At 49.0% G+C, this 20,947-nt stretch overlaps 1 protein-coding gene across 1 annotated transcript in view; it reads left to right on the top strand.

The window, feature by feature from the left end:
• Window positions 1–20,695, top strand: part of SLC5A6 (solute carrier family 5 member 6) — a 30,348-nt gene extending 9,653 nt beyond the window's left edge. The window contains exons 3-16 of the mRNA XM_061625962.1: window positions 2,267–2,332; window positions 2,903–2,954; window positions 3,183–3,250; window positions 4,258–4,412; window positions 4,556–4,696; window positions 4,861–4,990; window positions 5,308–5,396; window positions 5,693–5,805; window positions 6,003–6,070; window positions 7,442–7,528; window positions 7,865–8,037; window positions 17,121–17,224; window positions 17,781–17,902; window positions 19,685–20,695. Coding sequence (XP_061481946.1) covers window positions 2,267–2,332; window positions 2,903–2,954; window positions 3,183–3,250; window positions 4,258–4,412; window positions 4,556–4,696; window positions 4,861–4,990; window positions 5,308–5,396; window positions 5,693–5,805; window positions 6,003–6,070; window positions 7,442–7,528; window positions 7,865–8,037; window positions 17,121–17,224; window positions 17,781–17,902; window positions 19,685–19,861 — 1,545 coding nt within the window. The 3' untranslated portion in view covers window positions 19,862–20,695. The remainder of the gene's footprint in view (window positions 1–2,266; window positions 2,333–2,902; window positions 2,955–3,182; window positions 3,251–4,257; window positions 4,413–4,555; window positions 4,697–4,860; window positions 4,991–5,307; window positions 5,397–5,692; window positions 5,806–6,002; window positions 6,071–7,441; window positions 7,529–7,864; window positions 8,038–17,120; window positions 17,225–17,780; window positions 17,903–19,684) is intronic.
• The last annotated feature ends 252 nt before the right edge of the window (window positions 20,696–20,947 follow it).

Below are 20,947 nucleotides of genomic sequence, written 5' to 3'. Positions count from 1 at the left end.
AAACCCTTTTTGCTTTAGCCGCCCTGAACTATTTAGTATCATCAGCAGACTTGGCCACCTCACTGCTCACACTCAACTCTGGATCATTTATGAACAAGTGTAAAAGTGCAGGTTGCAGTACCGATCCTTGGGGGACTCCACTTCCTACAGCCCTCCATTGGGAGGACTGTCCTTTTGTTCCTACTCTCTGCTTCCTGCTACTTAACCAATTCCTGATCCACAAGAGGACTCTTATTCCATGACTGCTAAGGTTACTCAGGAGACTCCTGTGAGGTACTTTGTCAAAAGCTTTTTGAAAGTCTACTTGTCCACTGGATCACCTCTATCAATATGCTGTTGACAGTCTCAAAAGAACTCTAACAAAGACAGGACTTCCCCTTGCAGAAGCCATGCTGGTTCTGCTTCAGCAAGGCTTGTTCTTCTATATGCTCAGTTATTCTATCTTTAACAATACCTTCTACCAGTTTTCCTGGGACAGATATTAAGATAACTGGCCTGTAATTTCTGGGACCCCCCCCCGATCCCTTTTTGAAGATTGGTGTTACACACTGGCCATTTTCTAATCCTCAGGGATGGAGGTGGATCTGAGGGACAAGTTACATATTTGATCAACAATTTCACATCTGAGTTCTTTGAGAACTCTCAGGTGGATGCCATTTGGACTAATAGAAGTGATACTAATAGAACTATTCTCTCTGTATGCCAGTTGTCATTTTTAAAAAAAGGTTTGTTGCCAGTACATCATCATGTGGCAATGAGTTTCATATGTTCTGTGAAGTTTTCGTGGGTTCAGGGAGTGAATCATCTCTTCATTCTTGTTTTTCAAGACCTCCGTTCTGGGCCTGCCTGTAAGACATCTCAGTTTCTTAACATTTCTGCAGAGGGATATTGATCCATTCCCAAAGATCACTGGAGTTGCTACTTTTTTTTTGTACTTTTGTTAGAAGTCATGTGACCAGAGTTATTACAACTCTTAAATACAATTTCTTGGTATACTTTTATAAAAACAAGGGTTGGTTTCTCTTGGTTGTTTCCTGGCAGTTTGGAGCACTGAGCTTCCCTTTTATTTATTATTAATTATTACATTTATACCCCGCCTTTCTTTTCATGCTAGAAACCCAAGGCGGCTTCCATGTGGCTCCCAGGCAGTCTCCCATCCAGGCACTGACCACACCTGACCCTGCTTAGCTACAACAGGGAGGTGACCTTGTGTGCCTTCGGACCATAGCCCTTTCCACTGTCCTTGCACAAGGAGCATTGATGTGGTCTTTTGTGAGCTTTCTGACGCATCCCCCTGATCTCCCCCCCCCCGGCATCATGCCTTCATACCCTTCAGTTAAACGGCAACAGGCCCATGGTGGGTCTGTGGCAGATGAAGGCTAATTTCCCCTCCATTGCAAGAGCTACATCGTTGTTCCTCTCTGCTGCTCCCACTGCGGCTGCCATCACCGCCTGTTGTTTAGAATTTCCCATCCTCAAGAGGACCAGGCTGCTGCTTGCCCTGTGGTGGTGTGTGTTTGTTGGGGGGGGGGATACAGGTGTCGGACAGGGTGGGCAACTTGGCCTGGAAAAGGCGTGTGGGAAAACAGTCCCTGCCCCAAAGAAATTGGCAGACCCCTGTGGCTGTGTTCTTGTTTGTGAGGTGGGGGATGTCAGGCGGCCCCGTCACACAGCCCCCCAGGAAAGGCACTGTCGGCTTTTGGGAAGTTCGAGTATGCAGTAGTTGGCCGTTTGCTTATTTAAGTTAAAGGCTTCTCTGCACTTTTCTTGAGGCGATTTACATTCAGCAGTAAGACATTTAGGATATCCAGTTATCTCAGAAGCATTGGGGAGGGGTCACATCATTTGCTGCCCTGGGCTCCTGCTGGCAGGAAGGGCGGGATATAAGTCAAATAATAAATAAATAAATAAAATAAACCACTAGTTTTGTGGGCTGCACCTAGGGAGGGGGGTTTTCTTTTGCATTTGGGCTTTACCTCACATTGTGCCCATGGCTGGGGGAGGTGCCTGGGGAGGGGCAGAAACGCTGCTGCCTGCCTGCCCGGATGGAAGGAGCAGGGCGTGCCCACCCTGTGTGGGCACCCCCCCTCCCGCCCCCTAAGCCCAGCTCTCTTGGGGACTCCGCCAGCATCCGCTGCCTGCCTGGGCTGTCGAGCCTTGCACCAGCCAGGCAAGAGGGCTGGCCAGGCGGGCCTCCCACCATCTTTCATGGCCCCCGGCTCTCTTGCCCTGGTGACACCTCCCCAATTCTCTTTGGGGCCCCCAGTACCTGGAGCTGCGTTTCAACAAGGTAGTGAGGATCTGTGGAACCATCACCTTCATCTTCCAGATGGTGAGTACAGATAACCGTCTCTCTTCTGGCCTCGGGACGTAGGAAGCCGCCTGCTACGGAATCCGTCCGTGGCTCCGTCCACACCGACCAGCAGTGGCTGTCTTGGGGACTTCAGGCAGGGACTCTGCCCTGGCCCTACCCGAAGACGCTGCCGTTGGGGCTGGAACCCGGGGCCTGCTGCGTGCAAGGCAGACTTCAGCTCCCAATCTTTGTGCTTATGGCTGCCCTCCACTCGCACCCCACAACCACCCTGTTCTTCCCTTTGTGACTGGGTGACCTAGAGCAAGTCACCTACCTCGCAGGACTGTTGTGAGGGGGGAGAGGGAGGGGGATCCAGAGCTCCTTGGAGAGAGAGTGGGATAAAAATGTAGTACGACAAATTAATACTCTCCTCTGGAGTCTGTTTCTGCCCCTCTCCCACCTGCAGGGATGGGGCAAGGCAGCGGGGGCGGGAGAGAGAAGCAACAGATTTGGGGGGCCCGTTCCTCTGCCCCACTGCTCTGGCCCTGACCTAAAGGTCACAGAGCCCAGTGTAGCCCAGTGACAGTGGGGCTGCCTTTCTCTCCACAGGTAGTGTACATGGGGGTCGTCCTCTACACCCCAGCCCTGGCTCTCAATGCAGGTGAGTCAGAGGCCCCTATTCTGGGGGGTCCAAGGACGAGCAGGGGGCAGCCTTTTTTTGCGCTGCAGGCAGGCAGAGCGTGTGGAGGCAGAAAAGCTGCAAGTGGGGAGGGAATTGGGGTTGGGAGTCAGGCACCTGGAGGGCCCCTGATGCCGGCTTGGCCCAGCGAGGGAGGAGAAGGGCGCTCAGCGGCTGAGCCTCTCCCTGAAGCGCCTTTCTTCGTTACAGTGACAAACTTTGACCTCTGGGCCTCCATTCTGACCATTGGCCTCGTCTGCACCCTCTACACCTCCCTGGTAAGTGCCTGCCCCGTGGGGGGAGCCCAACAAGAGACAGAACCCCCCCCTGTATTCTTCCTCACCACCTTCCTAGAGCTCCAGCAGCTTGTGAGTTCCACTCCACTGACGAGGGTGAAATCTTGCCATACGTCACGAACAGCCCTGAACACGATATCTAGGAATTGCGGTACCTCAAGGATTGGGAAGCAGGTGGCAATCGGGCATTTTGTGTGTAATCACAATTTTAACCTGCCCACCTGCTTTATTTGGCAAAGATTTCTGTATGTGAAATGCTTGTTAATAAATATTTTACCAAGCTTTGGAGATGGAATTTTTGTCAAAAGGTAACCAGATATGCACACTTGACTCCGCAACAGAAAAAAATTAGGACGACTTAAACTTAGTCAGTGCCTGGAACGTAGCCCATGAGTCTGGCCCCACCCACCATTGTCATGTGGCCCTTGAGCCTGAAAAGGTTTCTGGTCCCTGGTCCCACCTACCCACCCCGCATTGCCCCACAGGTCATGCGTTCAGTGTTGGTGATTCATTGATGCATAGTAATTGCGTGATGGCAGCAGGCTTGATCAAAGCTAGCTGGCCGGCTGGCTGACAAATGATGCGTTGGGCTAGAAACACTGCCGTGGCACACACATAGAGGATGCGGTGCTGGGGGTATGGGCCACACCTTGCACACTTGGGGGCCTCATTCCCCACCCCTTCTTGCAGGTCGCTTCACTTTCCTGGCGCCTGCCAGGACTATATTAAGATTGTGTTTCCATCCACCCTTGTGTGGCTGCTGCTGCAGCTCTGCCCTCTGCCTCTATTTCTTGGGGTCTAGACCTTGCTGGGAGCCACATCCAGTGTTGTTTGCCATGTATGGGGAGGGGGTTCCTCCTGGCTCTTGGGTTGCAAGGGATCCAGAGTCCTGAGCGCAGAAGCTTCTGCGGGACCAGCTCTCGGTTGTGGTTGTTCTCGTGATCCCCCCTTGTCCCCCCACCTGACTGGCCCCCTCCTTCCCTTTGCAGGGTGGTCTCAAAGCCGTGATCTGGACCGACGTGTTCCAGACATTTGTCATGTTCGCAGGGCAGGTGGCTGTGATCGTGGTGGGCACTGTCAAGGTTGGCGGCATGGGGCGTGTCTGGCAGCTGGCTGCTGAACAGGGCAAGGTGTCAGGCATTGAGTAAGTGTGGGGCAGGCGGGAGATCGGCGGACCCCTTCCCCTCTCCTTGGACACCCACCAGCAGTGAGGATCCGGGCCCCAGAGCCGTGGGGGGATGTAAGCCCTTGGTCCCGTGGCACTGACAGCTTCCTTTTCCTCCCCAGCCTGAATCCTGACCCGTATGAACGGCACACCTTTTGGACTCTGGCCTTTGGGGGTGTCTTCATGATGCTGTCTCTCTATGGGGTGAACCAGGCTCAAGTCCAGCGTTACCTGAGCTCCCGCTCGGAGCGGCAGGCTGTGCTGTGAGTGGGGGCAATATGGGGTGGGGGTGGGGTGAGGCAGTGCTGGGCACCCCACGGTGCTCCAGTTGCCCTTGCCCTCAATACAGCCTGGAAGCAGGACTTGGGAGTGCTGGGAGGTGGCTTTGTGGGTCTGGGCCATAACCCCCCTCCCTCCCTCCCTCCAGATCTTGCTACGCTGTTTTCCCCTGCCAGCAGTTGGTGCTGTGCCTCAGTTGCCTCACCGGCCTGGTCATGTTCGCCTACTACCAGGAGCATCAGCCAACGCAGGAGCAGAGCAGTGCTGAATCGGATCAGGTCTGTGCAGCCTCTGGCGTCTCAGAGAGGCCCCCAGGGGGGTGGCTGAGAGCTGCACTGACCCCTCACCCAGCCCTCCTTCCTCCCTTGTTTGCTCCTCCCCCCAGGGAGGCTGAGGGGCAGGGGGCTTTCTTGACGGAGCCCTCTGGGTCGGCAGGAGCGACATTGACCAGCCGCTGTTTGGTTGCTGATCTGTGTCATGAGCTTCCCGGGTGCTCCTTGCGCATCCGCTCTGGATCTGACGGCGGCTGTGCTGCCATTTTGGCCCATCTGAGTCGCGGCCTGACTGTGTCTCTCCCCCCGCCGTCCGTTTGCAGATGGTCCTCCACTTCGTGATGGACGTGCTCCAGGAAGTGCCGGGCCTGCCGGGCCTCTTTGTGGCTTGCCTCTTCAGCGGCTCCCTGAGGTGAACCTCCCCACTCTTCCTTTTGGCCCAGGCTGCCCTGAGGGGACCCCCTGAGGGAAAGGACATCATAGCTGAGGGCAGACACCTGCTTTGCATGCAGAAGGCCCCTGGCTCAATCCCAGTGGCAGCATCTCCCTGCCTGACATCCTAGAGAGCTGGTGCTGCCAGTCAGAGTGGGCAGTACTGAGCCAGATGTGCCAGTGCTGTGACTGGTGTCAGTTGCTTCCCTTTGGCGCCAGGGTGAGCGGCTGCCGGGAGAGAACCCTGACCTCGCTCGCCCCCTCTTCCCTCGGCAGCACCATCTCCTCAGCCTTCAACTCACTGGCAACGGTGACCATGGAGGATCTGATTCGCCCTCACGTGGCCAGCATCCCTGAGGGACGGGCCACACTCTACTCCAAACTGTTAGGTGAGTTGGCAGCTTCCAGGGGCTGGAGGGGCCAGGCAAGGAGTTGGGGTCAGATGGAGCCCCAAACACCCGGCTTGCTCCAAAGCTCGTTCCACACAGCCCAGGGATGCTCACCCCCCCTCCTCCTCTCTTGGCTCCTTGGGTCTGGCTGGCAGCAGATTCTGACCCCGGCCTCCTCCACCCCCTTCTCTCCCCAGCTCTGGGGTATGGACTCCTCTGCCTGGGCATGGCGTACATCTCCTCCATGATGGGTCCGGTCCTGCAGGTAAGGGACACAGTGGAGGCTGTGACAACGGCAGCCAGGAAGGGTGTGGGGAGGGCGATTTGAAGAAGACCCCAGATTTCCCACCCATCCAAACTGGGAACACCTCCTCTCCCCAGTGATTCCAGGCCCCTGAGTGCAGAGAGTGTCAAGTGCAAGGAAGCCTGGCTTCTCCCTCAGCAAAAGGCAAGGAGAGATCTGCCCAGGGCCAGTTCCAGGTTTCTGGGGGCACAGGGGGCCCCTTGCCACCACCAGTGCTGGACCTGGTCACCTCCTCCCGTCTTCGTTCCTGTGAGGCCCAGTGGCACTACTGCCACCACCTCCTCCTCCTCCTCCTCAGTGCCTCGCCCATTCCTTCAGCAGCTGGAGGCTCTGGTGTACCACTGCAAGCCCTTCCACAACCACCCCCACCAGAAGCATGTTGGGCCTCCATGGCACGGGAAGCCACAGCAGTGTCCGCGAGGCAGTTTCTGGCACCTTCTGCTTCTGGGGGGGGAGGCCTGATGTGCATCTGGTGGCGAGCACTGAGGAGGAGGTGGCAGACCCCCACAGCAACAGAGTTGGGTGGTGGGAAGAGGTGACGAGGCCTGGCACTGGTGGCGATGAGGGGCCCCTGTGAGCTCCTGGGCACTCGGGCCAGTGCCAGGCCCGGATCTTGGTGACAGAGCATCTGCCTTGCATGTAGAAGGTCCCAAGATCTATCCCCAGCCACCCCTGCCTGAAATGCTGGACGGCTGCTGCTGCTCAGAGTAGACAAGGCTGAGCTAGAGGGACCGACTGGCCTGACTCCTGGAGTTTTTCAGCCACGGAGCGGGAACAAAACCTTTCCCCCACACACGCAAGCCTCTGCACCCCTTGCTCTGGAAGGGATTTTATTGGAGTGCCCCCCCACTGTCCACTGTGGAAGCCCCCGATTCCCCAAAATGTTATGGGGAAAGGAGCCCCCCCTTTTAATTTGCCACCTTTTGCTTTTCTTCCTCGCCCCCCCCCCTTGGTAGCGCCTTGTGTCCGAGTGTCTCTTGGTTGGTGCAAAACCACGGCCGTTGGTTAAACCCCCCGAGACCTATTTCGTCTTCACGTTCCTCTGCCCCCCCCAGTTTTTCTTTTTTCCTTTTGCACTCTCAAGTCCTGAGGAAAATCCCACCTCTGCAGCTGTACTGGGAGGCAACCTTCCCCACCCCCTTGCATTCCCCCTCCCGACGCATCGCACGCCCTCTGTCGCCAAGCTTGGCCCTTAGAAGATGGTGGGCCGCCCCCCCTGCTTTTGGCTTATGTTCAGCATCTTAGAAATACTTGTTGATCGTGAATGAGGATGAATATTCTCACATTTTCCCCCTGCCCCACTCTCTCGCTTTCTCCTCCCCCCCCCCTTAGGCTGCCATCAGTATCTTCGGCATGGTGGGGGGCCCGCTGCTGGGACTCTTCTGCCTGGGCATGTTCTTCCCCTGTGCCAACGCTGTGGTGAGTCTGGCTGCCAGGAGGGGCCTGTGCGGCGCCCTCCTCCTGCTGTCCTGATTCTTAGGAGCATTGCAGGGCCTCATTTTCACCTGGCTGCGGCCCCGAGAGGGGCAAGATTTGTGCTCAGGGAGAGGCTGGGGTTGGACTTCCAGGGTAGACACATCACTTCCCTCTCCCCTCTCACAAGGGGGGGAGCCATGGCAAAGGAGCAACTTACAGAAAGGGGAGGCTTCAGAAGTGGCCTCCTTGGGGTGTGTCCATTCAAGCCATTTGGAAGGGGGATGTGCCTTGTCTGCATGGAGGTGTGGGGGTGTCCCCTCACACTCTTTTCCTCCGCAGGGTGCCGTCGCTGGGCTGGCTGCTGGGCTGGCCATGGCGTTTTGGGTGGGCATTGGGAGCATGCTTGTCAACCTGCAGGCCACGTCCCCTGGGACCATCCTTGCCCCCCTTGATGGGAACCTGACTACCACTGTCATGACGACGCTGCTGACCTCATCAACGACCCCACAGAGGTAAAGGCAAGAAAGGATGCGTCAAATCCCAGCAGCCTCTGGGCTGAAGGACCAGTGGGGGGGGGCAGGGGGAAGGGTGCGTGTTGGGGTAGAACTTGGCAGTGCAAGAACCCGGAGTCTGTATTCAGAACAACTGGCTGCTCCTGTCAAGGTGTTTTGCATGGTTCCAAAGTGAGCGTGTGAGGCGCTGATGAGCTCTGCCTTGCTGTAGAAGCCCAGATCAGTCCCCCACCCCCCCTTTCAGTTTCTTAAATCTTCAGTATGGGCCTTAATGCCTGGACAGGATCCCTCCTGTCCTGTCCGAAGGCACAGTCATGCCCAGGGCATGTCAAGGGCCACCCCCTTCAGGGGAGCCTTTTCACAGAGACCCAGGCAGAGTCTGTCACTGGGCTGTTCACAGAAGCCGGCCCTTCCAATGTTTGCACAACCTAAACGCAGCTGGAATGAGATGTTTGGCTCTCCGAAGCAGCCACCGTGTGTTGCAAGGGATTCTGGGATGCTCCCTTGGACTTTGAACTGTTTCCTTGCCCTCCCCTGATCTACCTCTGCACCAGTTGACTTCTTGGGTTGTTTTGTTCAGTCAGCCTGATCCTAATACTAAACAGGCACGCACAGCCCCATGCCGGCTCCCAGAGTGCCTTATTCTCTGCCCTCAGAGCAGTTTCGCCTCCTCCTCCTCCTCCAGTCAGTCCCCCGCACCAGCATTTCCCTCTCTGACCTCCACGCTGTCATTTCTTTCCAGTGGGCCCACCTACTTCAGGAGCTGGTGCACTGACCAGATCTGTGCCACTGATGAGAGCTGGTGGAGCATCCTAGCGAAGAGTGTGTGAGCCTCTGAGCTGAGACTCTCCTTAGCTGTCTGTCTGTTTTAAAAAAATATTAAACACACACACACCGGCCCCCTTCAGCAAAGCTATCAGGGCAGCGAGATGATGAGGGTAATAAAAGATCAATATAAAACCACACTTAGATGAGCACAAGAGCAGGACCACCGATTAAAAATGCAATATAAACCTTCACCAACACAAAGAAAAGACGAGGAGCAGGCAAAAGGGAAAACATAAGGAAAAACTTCCTAACGTTTAGAGCCATAGCACAATGGAACCAATTGCCTAGAGAGGTGGAGAGGCAGTGTGGTCTAGTGGTTAAGGTGTTGGACTGCGACCTGGGAGACCAGGGTTTGAATCCCCACATAGCCATGAAGCTCACTGGGTGACCTTGGGCCAGTCACTGCCCCTCAGCCTCATGAGAACTGTATTCATAGTGTCGCCATAAGTCAGAATCGACTCGAAGGCAGTGCATTTATATTTACCTAGAGAGGTCGTGGGCTCTCCGACACTGCAGGCATTCAAGAGGCAGCTGGACAGCCATGTTTGGATTCCTGCATTGCGCAGGGGGTTGGACTGGATGGCCTTATAGGCCCCTTCCAACTCTACTATTCTTTTTTTTTTTTAATAATTTTTATTCAAATTTTTCAAAAAAACAAACAAAACAAAGTAAAAAAAAAACATACAACAAAAAATAAAAATAAAATAGTTGACTTCCGATTTGTCGCAGATCAGCTATAAGTATATAATATACATCAAACCTGTCCCTTAATGTGTACATACAGAATCCCTTTTCTCCATAGGCTGTCTTAGTTAATCGTCAAATCCCAGTATCATCATTTTATTTTGATCTTTCAACAAAAAGTCTAAGAGAGGCTTCCATTCCTTAAGAAATGTATCTGTCGATTTTTCTCTAAGTAGACATGTCAATTTATCCATTTCTACTAAGTCCATTAATTTCAATAGCCATTCTTCCATTGTTGGTGTTGATTCCATTTTCCACTTTTGTGCATATAATAATCTTGCTGCCGTAATCATATATAATATTATTCTTCCATATTTCTTTTCTATCTGTTTATCCATAAAACCCAATAAAAAAAATTCTGGTTTTGACTGAATGTTTATCTTTAGAATTTTTTGCATCTTCCTACCTATCTGTGCCCAAAATGATTTTGCCTTTTTACACAGCCACCACATATGATAAAATGATCCTTCTTGTTGTTTACATTTCCAACAAACATTAGAAACATTACTATACATTTTTGACAACGTTTCTGGAGTCATGTACCAACGATACATCATTTTATAAAAATTTTCTTTAAGATTATAGCATAATGTAAATTTCAAGCCTTTTTTCCACATATTTTCCCATTGATCCATTTGTATGTTATAACCAAAAAATTTTTCCCACTTTACCATACACTCTTTTACTTGTTCTTCTTCCATATCCATTTTCAGTAAGAGTTTATACATTTTCGCAATTATATTTTCATCATTTGTACACAATCCTATTTCAAAGTCAGATTTACTTATTTCAAACCCATACATTTTCTTGTCCATTTTATATCTTTCTAACAATTGTAAATAGGCAAACCATTGAAAACTATATCCTTCCTTTGTCAATTGTTCTCTCTCTTTCATTATATATTCTCCATGTACATTTTCTAATAGTTCTTGATAAGTTAACCATTTCTCTTTTCCAGCCATTTCTCTTCTGTAAAACGCTTCTTGACTTGAGACACATAATGGTATTTTCGAATAAAGCCTTGGTTTATATCTATTCCATATTTTCAACAGAGGACGTCTTATAAAATGATTGTTAAAGTCTACATTTACTTTTACTTTGTCATACCATAGATATCCATGCCATCCCCACTTCAAATTATGGCCCTCCAAATCCAATAGTCTTTTATTCCTTAATAAGATCCATTCCTTTATCCAGACTAGACAGCAGGCAGCAAAATAAAGTCTCAGATTTGGTAATCCCAGTCCTCCTCTTTCTTTGGCATCTTGTAGTAGTTTAAATTTAACTCTTGGTTTTTTTCCTTGCCATACAAATTTAGAGATATCTTTTTGCCATTGTTTAAAAGGTAAATCAGAGGATATTACAGGTATTGTTTGAAACAAAAACATCATTCACAGTAATACATTCATTTTTATCACAGATATTCTACCCATTAATGACAATTGTAATTTATCCCATCTTAGCAAATCTTTCTTAATCTCTGTCCATAATTTTTCATAATTATTATGAAACAACTTTGAGTTTTTATTTGTCATAATGATACCTAAATATTTCAACTTTTTCTCTATTGTAAAATCAGTCTTGTCCATTAACTCTTTCTGATCCCTTAAAGTTAAATTTTTCACCAACATCTTTGTTTTTTGATTGTTGATCTTAAATCCTGCTAACGGTCCAAATTCTTTTAATTTGTCCATCAATACATTAATTCCTTCCAAAGGGTTTTCTAGTACAATTATCAAATCATCAGCAAATGCTCTCAATTTATATTCTTCTTTTTTTATCTTTAATCCCGAAATTCTTTTATCTTGCCTTATATCTCTGAGCAGCACTTCTAAGACCAGAATAAATAAAAGGGGAGATAATGGGCATCCCTGTCTTGTACCCTTTTGTATTTCACATGAATCCGTTAAATCTCCGTTAACAATTATCTGAGCCTTCTGAGATGTATAAATCAATCTAATCCATTTTATAAAATTATCTCCAAAATCCATTTGCTCCAAAACCTGGAACATTTATTTTATTTTATTTATTTATTTTATTTATTAAATTTATATACCGCCCGACTAGCGATAATTCAAATTATCAAATGCTTTTTCAGCATCTAAAAAAATCAAAGCTGCTTGTTTATCATTTCGTTGTTCTAAATATTCCAAGACATTCCTGACGTTGTCACGTAATTGTCTTTTAGGTAAAAACCCTGATTGATCTTCCTGAATAAATTGTTGCAATATTATTTTCAATCTTTCTGCCAAGATCATTGTAAAGATTTTATAGTCATTATTCAATAGAGATATTGGTCGATAATTTTTTGTTTTAGTTAAATCTTGCTCCTCTTTAGGTATTAATGTTATATTAGCATTTTTCCAACTATCCGGTATCTTTCCCTCTTGCAGAATAAAATTCATTGTAGACTGTAAAGGTAGCAAGAGTTCTTCCTCCAAACATTTATAATACATTGCAGATAACCCATCTGGTCCTGGCGCCTTTCCTAATTTAATTTTGTTTATAGCTTCAGATATCTCTCTTGACGTGATAGGGCCATTAATAGCTTGTCTCTGAAAGTCTGTAATTTTAGGCAAATTCTGTTTAGATATATACTCTTCTATTTTTTCAGATGGAATTTCCTGACACTTGTACAATGTTGAATAATATTGATGAAAAATCTTTTTGATTTTTACATTATCTGTCAGCGTCTCATCTCCTTCTTGTATCTTTAAAATAATATTTTTTTGACGTTCTTTTCTTAATTTATATGCTAACCATTTCCCAGGTTTATTTGCAAATTCAAAAGTCCTTTGTTTAGCAAAATTTAGTTTCCTTTCAATTTCTCTAACTGTCAGCATTGATACTTGCTTCTGTAACATTTTAATTTGATTTACAATAGAAACTTTAGTTGGATTCTTTTTCAATTCTTCCTCTTTTTGTTTTATTTCTTCCAAAATTAATTGCATTTTCTGTTGTTTCTTTTTTTTAATTCAGAGTTACATTTAATAAAATATCCCCTCATAAATGCCTTACTTGTATCCCGAACAATATTTTCACTTGTTCCTTTATGTAAATTATGTTCAAAAATCTCTTTTAATTTCTTCTTACATTCTTGTACTACTTTGTCATTCTGTAATAAAGATTCATTTAGTCTCCATCTAAATCCAAGATTTTTTTTTAAAAAAGTTAATATCACAGGATTGTGGTCCGAAAAAGTTTTTGGTAATATATCCATTTTAAAAATATCCTTCGCTAGGATTTTAGACATCCAAATCATATCAATCCTCGATAATGTTTTGTGTCTTTCTGAAAAATAAGTAAATTCCTTTGCGTTATCATTTATATATCTCCAGGTATCCACCAATTCTCCAGGTATCCACCAATTCTAAGTGTTCCATCAGTTCAAAACAAATCTTCGGTAATTTACCCTGTGTCTCTTTGATATTTTTTTCAGAAAGCCTATCAATTTTTGGTGAGATTACCCCATTCCAATCACCCATGACACACCAATGATCGTATGAAAACTCTGACAATTTTTCCATAAGTCCTGTGTAAAACCTTGTTTTATCTTCATTGGGGGCATAAATACCCACTACCAAAATGTTTGTACCTTGTAAAGTAATTTCAACCCCCACAAATCTACCACTATCATCCAGTAATACCAATTTAGGAAGCAATTGTGGGTTAATGTAGAGAACAACTCCATTTTTTTTTTTTGGTCCAGCCGAAATAAATTCTTCACCCAAATTTTTACAAATCAAATATTTGGAATCTTTCTTCTTAATATGAGTTTCTTGTAAACAAATTATATCCAATTTTAATTTTTTCAAATAATGAAACACTTTCTTTCTCTTCTGCGCCGTGTTGGCTCCATTTATATTCCAAGTTAGATATTTGTAATCCATCTTTAAGCGTGTATTTTAAAATGTGCCTGATGCTTCTTTTAATCCATCATCTTCCTTCCCCTCCTCTGCATATCCTTGTTGACTTTGTTCCCCAGGAGTTATATCCATATCTTTGAGTTTATCTTCATCCATATCTTTTGAAGCTTTTCTCAAGAAGTCCCTTGCTTTTTGAACAGTATTCAATCTATATTTCTGTTGTCTGAATGTAAAGATCACTCCTTCTGGAACATCCCATCTAAATTGAATTTTGCGTTGTTTAAGTTTTTCTGTAAGGAAAGCATATTCTTTTCTCTTACATAAAAGTCTAATAGGAATTTCTTTCATCACCAGTATTTCCTTACCATAAATTTTAAAGGTATTTTTAAAGTGTTGCTGTAATACCATATCTCTGGTTGTCTTCTTTATAAAGTGAACAAGCACATCTCTTGGAATTTTTTTCATTGTTGCATATCTGGAATTAATTCTATAAACTTTGTCTATTTCAAATTCCATCCGATCTTCATTCAAATCCAGAAATTTTACTAAAGCATTAACAATTTTATCTCTGATGTCTTCACCTGTTTCCTCAGGGATTGCACGGAATCTCAAACAATGTTCTTTATTTCTCATTTCAGTCACAGCCATATAGTCCAAGTTTTTTTCTAATTCCAGATTTATTATATCTGTTCTATTCTCCAAGATTTGTACCTTTTCTTTAGTATTTTTTGCATCCTCCTTTATTTGCCCAATTGTCCCTTTAATCTCATCCACTTGTGTTTTAATATAGTCTTTTATATCCATCAATTCAGTTTTCATTTCCTGTTTTATATCATTAATCCCGTCCATTATTTTTTGAAACATATCTGGGGGTATAGCCCCTTCCTGTGGGTCAATAGGACCTCTTCGCTCCTGGGCCTTAGTTGCTTTTTTAGTTGTCATTTTCAAAAGAAGCCTTTAATTTCTGATATTAACCACTGTTCCAAAACCTAGAGGCAGTCTGTTTCTTTTTTTTTTCCTCCACCAACAAAAGAGTTAATATTCCAGGCCTGTTATTATAGTCCAGCCAGCACAGCACAGTTCTTATCTACGTCCAAGAATGCAAAACAATTCTGGTTCCCAACACCAAACGATTAGTAACATATACGAACAGCAGATTCGTCCAAAAAGAAATAGTCCAAGGAGAAAAATAGTCCAAAATATATTTCTATCAAATAATAATTACCTCTCATCCGTTTTTAAACTTTAAAACTCCAAATTCAGGCCAGCTTTTTGTCGTAAAAAAAAAGTAAATAAGTTGTTTACATTTTCTTTCTTCCTTAATTATATTTAAAAGAGAAAAAGTATGACTCACCCAGGTTTCTCAGTTGCTGATTCGTAAACAAATCTCTTTTATTGTAGTAATTTAAGCCAAATGATAAGATTTAGACAGAAGTAGGCTCGCTGGTTAAGGACGTTTTTTTAAGAAGAAAAAAAAACGCTTCGCTTTTTTCCAGTACAGCTTGCATGGAAGTCCTGACTCCGTCTTCAGCCGATCGGCATGCCTTCTTATCTCAGGGATTTGCTGATCAATTCCAGCCGCCGACAGCTCAACGAAGTCTTGCGGAACATCTGATCGGTTCTCCTATACCTTGGAGAACATTTAAGCCAGTCAAAGTTTCCTCTTGACTGGCTTTTAACCTGAAAAAAGCTTCCTCTGAGGCAGAGATCTCTCAGAGACAGTCACCAGCTGAGCACTCACTTCCAGGAAGTCTCACTGATTCTATTGTGAAATTGTTCTGAGATGCCTCAGAGGACGTGATTCACACACAAAACAGGTAATAACAATACTGAGACGCTACTCCCCACAACTCTCCCTCCCAGAGGGGCCCTCCCCAGCTTCATCTGGGCCCTGGGGCTTCAACGCCCACCATGGCCCCCACTCTCCCTCTCTTAAGGGGATCTTCCCAGAGAAGAGATGAGCTCCCTTCCTCTTCCTTTCAGGAAAACCCCCTGGAGAGAGATGCACGCTCCTCCTGCACACAGGCACCAGCTCAGCCCAAAGAGGGCGGGCGGGGTGGGGGCGTCCACAAGGCTTCCAGAGTAGGCAGCAGATAACACAACGGAGCATGTATGTAGTGGCGCTTGTATGCACAATCACTGGCTACTGGTCACACAACTGCCGGTTGCAGGGGAGGGCAGATGCTCCCACATCAGCTCCCAACTCTACTATTCTATGACTCTATGATTCTAGGCCAAAGGGGGCCCATCTAGTCCAGCGCCCTGTTCTCACATTGGCCAACCAGATGCCCCCATGGGAAGCCCATGTGCAGCACCTCAGTGCAACAGCAGCTCTCCCCGCCTGCAGTTCCCACCAGCTTGGGTATTCAGTAGCATGCTGGTTCTGGCCACGGAGGCCGAACATAGCCTTCGTGGCTAGTAGCCAGGGATAGCCTTCTCCTCCTTGAATTTGTCTAAAACCCTTTTAAAGCCATCCAAGGTGGTGGCCATCACTGCCTCTTGTGGGAGCAAAAACCCTTATAGAGTTGCATTTACATGTTCAAAAGCCTGGCAGATGGAAAAGTCGGACTGACGTTGAAAGTTGGCACCAGACAACTCCTCCTGGGGGGTGGGATTCCATAAGAAAGGAGCAGTGACTGCCAGGGCCCATCACCACTCGCCTCACTCCACGTGTGGGGTGGGGGCATCCTGAGGAGAGCCTTGGATGACGACCACAGGGCGGCAGAGAGCGGCCATAAGCACGACAGGTGGCCTAGGGCGAGCCACTCACTCATTCATAATACGGGGATGCAATACTGGCCAACTTGATAGGGTTGTTGTGAGGATTGCAGCAAGATCATAAGAGGAGCCAAAAGTCCCATCTAGTCCAGCCATCTGCTTCCCACCGTGGCCAGGTGGGAGACACACAAGCTGATGTGGGAGCATCTGCCCTCCCCTGCAACTGGCAGTTGTGTGACCAGTAGCCAGTGATTGTGCATACAAGCGCCACTACATACATGCTCCGTTGTGTTATCTGCTGCCTACTCTGGAAGCCTTGTGGACGCCCCCACCCCGCCTGCCCTCTTTGGGCTGAGCTGGTGCCTGTGTGCAGGAGGAGCGTGCATCTCTCTCCAGGGGGTTTTCCTGAAAGGAAGAGGAAGGGAGCTCATCTCTTCTCTGGGAAGATCCCCTTATGAGAGGGAGAGTGGGGGCCATGGTGGGCGTTGAAGCCCCAGGGCCCAGATGAAGCTGGGGAGGGCCCCTCTGGGAGGGAGAGTTGTGGGGAGTAGCGTCTCAGTATTGTTATTACCTGTTTTGTGTGTGAATCACGTCCTCTGAGGCATCTCAGAACAATTTCACAATAGAATCAGTGCACAAAACAATGGCAAATGAAGTCACTTAGGAGGCTTGTTGAAAGAGGAAAGTCTTTGACAATAGAGACAGCGCCTGTCTGATATGTAACGGGGTCCCAAAGGGCAGGGGCCACCACCCTAAAGGCCCAGTTCTGACACCATGTGCAATGGACCTCCAGATCGGATGATGGTGTGCTGGTCGCTCTCTCCTGCGGGGCACAGTCATGGGACGGGTGCAAAAGAGATGAGCCAAGGGATGTGGGAGGCAGAGAGAGAGCCCCTCCTCACTCTCTCTCCATGTGTTTCCCTCCAGGCTCACTGGGCTGCGTAAGTTCTACAACCTGTCATACTTGTGGTACAGCGCACACAACTCCACCACCGTCATTGTTGTGGGACTGCTGGTCAGTCTTCTCACTGGTACGTGGGGCATTTGGAGGGGAAAACAGAGGAAAGGGTGACCATGTCCTGCCCAAGACGTGCAAGCTGGGAGGGTTGCCCAGGGAAGAGGTCACAGGGCACACATTCTGCACCTGGGCCCCAAGGAGGTGGGGCTTGGGTGGTCCCTGGCATCCTTGCCACTGCAGAATCGTGGCCTTCAGTGGGAGAGGGAGGGAAGTCCTCCTTTCATTCCTGCTAGAAGCCACCACAAATATTTTGTAGGAAGGTGAGGTTTAAATCTCGATAACAAATGTAGAAAATAAGCCTATAGCTGTGTGCAAGAGAAGGGGACAGTAAAGGTAGAAGCTTGGAGTGTTGTGTGTGGGTGAGGATCTGCCAGCCAGCCATCTTTACATCCTTAGGGTCACTTGGCCCCGTACCTGCCTGCTGCCGGTGGGCGCCTGGTTTCCTGCTCACAGTGTGAACCTGGAAGGGTTGCCTCTCCATAGTAATGCCCTGGCCTCAGCAGGGGGAAGAGTGCCACTGCAGGGATCCTCCCCCCGCTCGCAGTAAGGCTGCCTTCTCTCCCCCTCAGGCCCCATGCGTGGGGAGGATGTGGACCCCCGTACCATCTTCCCAGTATTGCCACGCTTGCTTTGCTGTTTGCCCGCAAGGTACCACGACAGGCTGCGCTGTGGCGTCTGCAAACCTGAAGAGGCAAGTTCTTCTGTGTGCATTGAGGGTGGGGGGGGGCACTAGGAGAGGTGCATGCTGGGATATGTCCCCTGCGTATATTTTGGAGCCACCAAAAGAGGCACACTGAGGGTACTAAGAACGAAAAGATTGTGAGGTGTTCCAAAAGGACCTCTCCAAATTTGGTGAATGGGCATTAAAATGGTACGTGCAATTCAACGTGAGCAAGTGTAAAGTGATGCATGTCGGGGCAAACAATAAAATTTTATTTCATGTGTCTGCTCGTGGGGTCTGGACTGGTGGTGACTGACCAGGAACGAGATCTTGGGGAAGTAGTGGATAGCTTGATGAAGATATTAGCCGAGTTTGCAGCAGCTGTGAAAAAGGCAAATTCCATGCTAGGGATCGTTAGGAAAGATACTGAAAATAAAACTGCCAATATAACGCCGTTATATAAATCTGTGGTGTAGCCACATTTGGAATACTGCGTATAGTTCCAGTGGCCCCACCTCAAAAAGATATTGTAAAGATGGAAAAGGTTCAGAAAAGGACAACCAAAATGCTCAAGGGGATGGAGCAACTTCCCTACAAGGAAAGGTTGCAGCATTTGGGGCTTTTTAGTTTAGAGAAAAGGCTTCCGAAATTGGGCTGAGGGCCACAGGCTGATCACTTCCACAGCCCAAGTGAGGCCATCCACTGAATGTTGGGAGATTCAGGACAGAGCAAAGGGTGTCCTCCTTCGCTCAGCAGTGCATAGTGAAACCAGGGAATTTGCTCCCAGATGTAGCGATAGCCACCAAATTGGACAGCCTTAAAAGAGGATTAGACAATCCATGGAGGAGAAGGCCACCACTGGCTACTGGCTGCTAGCCATGGTGACTGTGTTCTACCCCCAGTGTGCAAATGCCAGTTGGTGGGGAGCCCAGGTGGGGAGGATGCTGCCTGCCCTCATGTCACCTCCTCCCATTGCTGTCTTTTCTGCCTGCCCCCCACCGCCTGCTGGTTCCTGCATACGGAGCCAGGCATCCCCCGCTCTCTACTCCTGTGCTGCTGCTCCTTCCTCAACCCCTCTCTCCTGCAGTAAATGCTCCCTGGAGCCCCCCCAGCCCTTGTGCTCCTGGTACCCGATTCCCCAGCTGCCCAGCTGACCTCCCAGTCCCAGGCTTCCCTTCCCACCCATTCCAGAGGGATCCCCTCAGCTCCCTGGGCAGGGACCAAGTGGTCTCTTGCGCATTCTGTGTCATGTCTGATCTGGCACATGCCAGTGTTCACATGTTTTGGCAAAGATCTTCCAGTTGGGAATCAGTTGAACTGAGGCTTTGGAACTAAACTGGGAGCATTCTCCTACTGAGCACGGGAGCAGCATTCATGCATCTTGTAGAATGAGGTTTATCTTGCACAAACTGTGCGAGTTTTGACCTGGAGCTTTAGGGCTGCTTGGAAAGGAGAGACAGAGGCTCTGGAAGGGTGATGCGAGTGTGGTTGGAAAGCTGGAGTAGGCTGAAGTCCCAGGGTGGGGGGGCGGGTAGCAGGCCATGGATCCAAGCGGGAAAGATGAGAAGCGCCTGCTGGATGAGGCCAAGGGGGCCCATCTAGTCCAGCCTTCTGTTCTCATCATGGCCAATCAAATGCCCTTTATGGGAAGCCCACAAGCAGGAGGTACGTGGGGGGGGCTGGGGAAAGCTATATAGCCTGGGGGGAGGGAGACGGGAGACTGCAGAAAAACACAGCATCCCAGAAGGGTCTGGGATGGCCAGAGCTTGACTTGTGTGCTGCCGCCCCATCTCTCTCTGCCTGTCTTGCTAGGATGGAAGCTGCTCAGATCCAGCCCCTCTGGCTGTGGAGAAGACCAGCAACGGCCTGCTGAATGGACTGCCTGAGGGCCTGCTCCCCAGGGGTGACGCTGAGGGAGTGGAGCTGGCTGAGGGAGTTGTCCGGCCAGATGGAGCTCATGCCTACATCTTGCGGGAGACGGCCCTCTGAGCCGGAGGGAGCCACAGGCTGACCGTGGGCATCTGCCGGGGACTGCTTTCCGCTGCTCCAAGAGAGGAGCCCCAGGCGAGGAGGGTCCCAGCACAAAGAGCACTCCCGGCCCCTTCTCCAAGCCATCTTGGCTCATCATGCACTGGGTCCCAGATGAGCCCCTCCCAGGCAGCCAGACCTTGCAGGGGGGTCAGGTCAGACCACACCCCCTGGCAACGCAGGGTCCCCTTCTAGGGTCCAACCTGCTGCTCGTGCCATACTGTGAATGTGCCAATCTAAGCACAGTAGGTGGCTGGCTGCCCGCCCTAACCCCAGCCCTGCCATGAAGCACAGCTGGGCATGGCAAAAGCCCCATGACCCCCTCCTCTCACCCCATTCACCCTCGCAGCTCAGATCTCGGCAGCCCACCTTTCTCTGGTTCTTGTGGGCTCACCAAAGAAGCCACGTGGCCCAGAGAGCCTGCTGTGGGGGTAAACCGGGGGGGCTACAATGTCATTCCACTCCTCCTCCCGTTCCCCCTCAGACCAGAGGGAGGCGCTACACGGAGGAGAGCCAGACACACCCCATTCCAAAGTCCTGCACTCCAGGCAGGGTGCTTTGGGGGCACAATCATTCCTCCATCCCAGGCGGCTCCCATCACCCCATCTGCAGGCTCCTCTCTCCCCTGCAGGGCCTTGTCTGGGCAACACATGGCCCCTTTCCCCTCCTCCGTTCTGTTTTTTGTACTCTGTATTGTGTGTCTATGAGAAGTTGTCTATTTTCCTGGTCCTTGTTACTTGTCTTTCTGATGCTCGGCAATGATTTTTGCTGCTGTTAATAAAAATGTTTATTGTTGGTGCTTGTCCCTTTCTGGATGAAAGCAGGGGCCAGATTCTAATCCTACCCAGAAGGGTCTCTCTCGCCCCAGCATGCTCTCTCTCCCTCTCCCCCTCACCATTTCTGTCTGTGTCTTCCCAGTCAGTGATCTTCTACCTCCGTGAAATCTCAGGCGGCCTTCAAAGGGAGGCTGCAACAGAGCTCCTGGCTACCCAGCAAAGGGACTGACTACTGGTGAGGGCCATCATTGGACCCCCTTGCATCCTCCAA

Source organism: Rhineura floridana, chromosome 4 (genome assembly GCF_030035675.1).
Source record: "Rhineura floridana isolate rRhiFlo1 chromosome 4, rRhiFlo1.hap2, whole genome shotgun sequence".
Lineage (NCBI taxonomy): Eukaryota > Metazoa > Chordata > Lepidosauria > Squamata > Rhineuridae > Rhineura > Rhineura floridana.
Note: the sequence above shows the minus strand (reverse complement) of the source record. Positions and strands in the feature narration are given on the sequence as shown.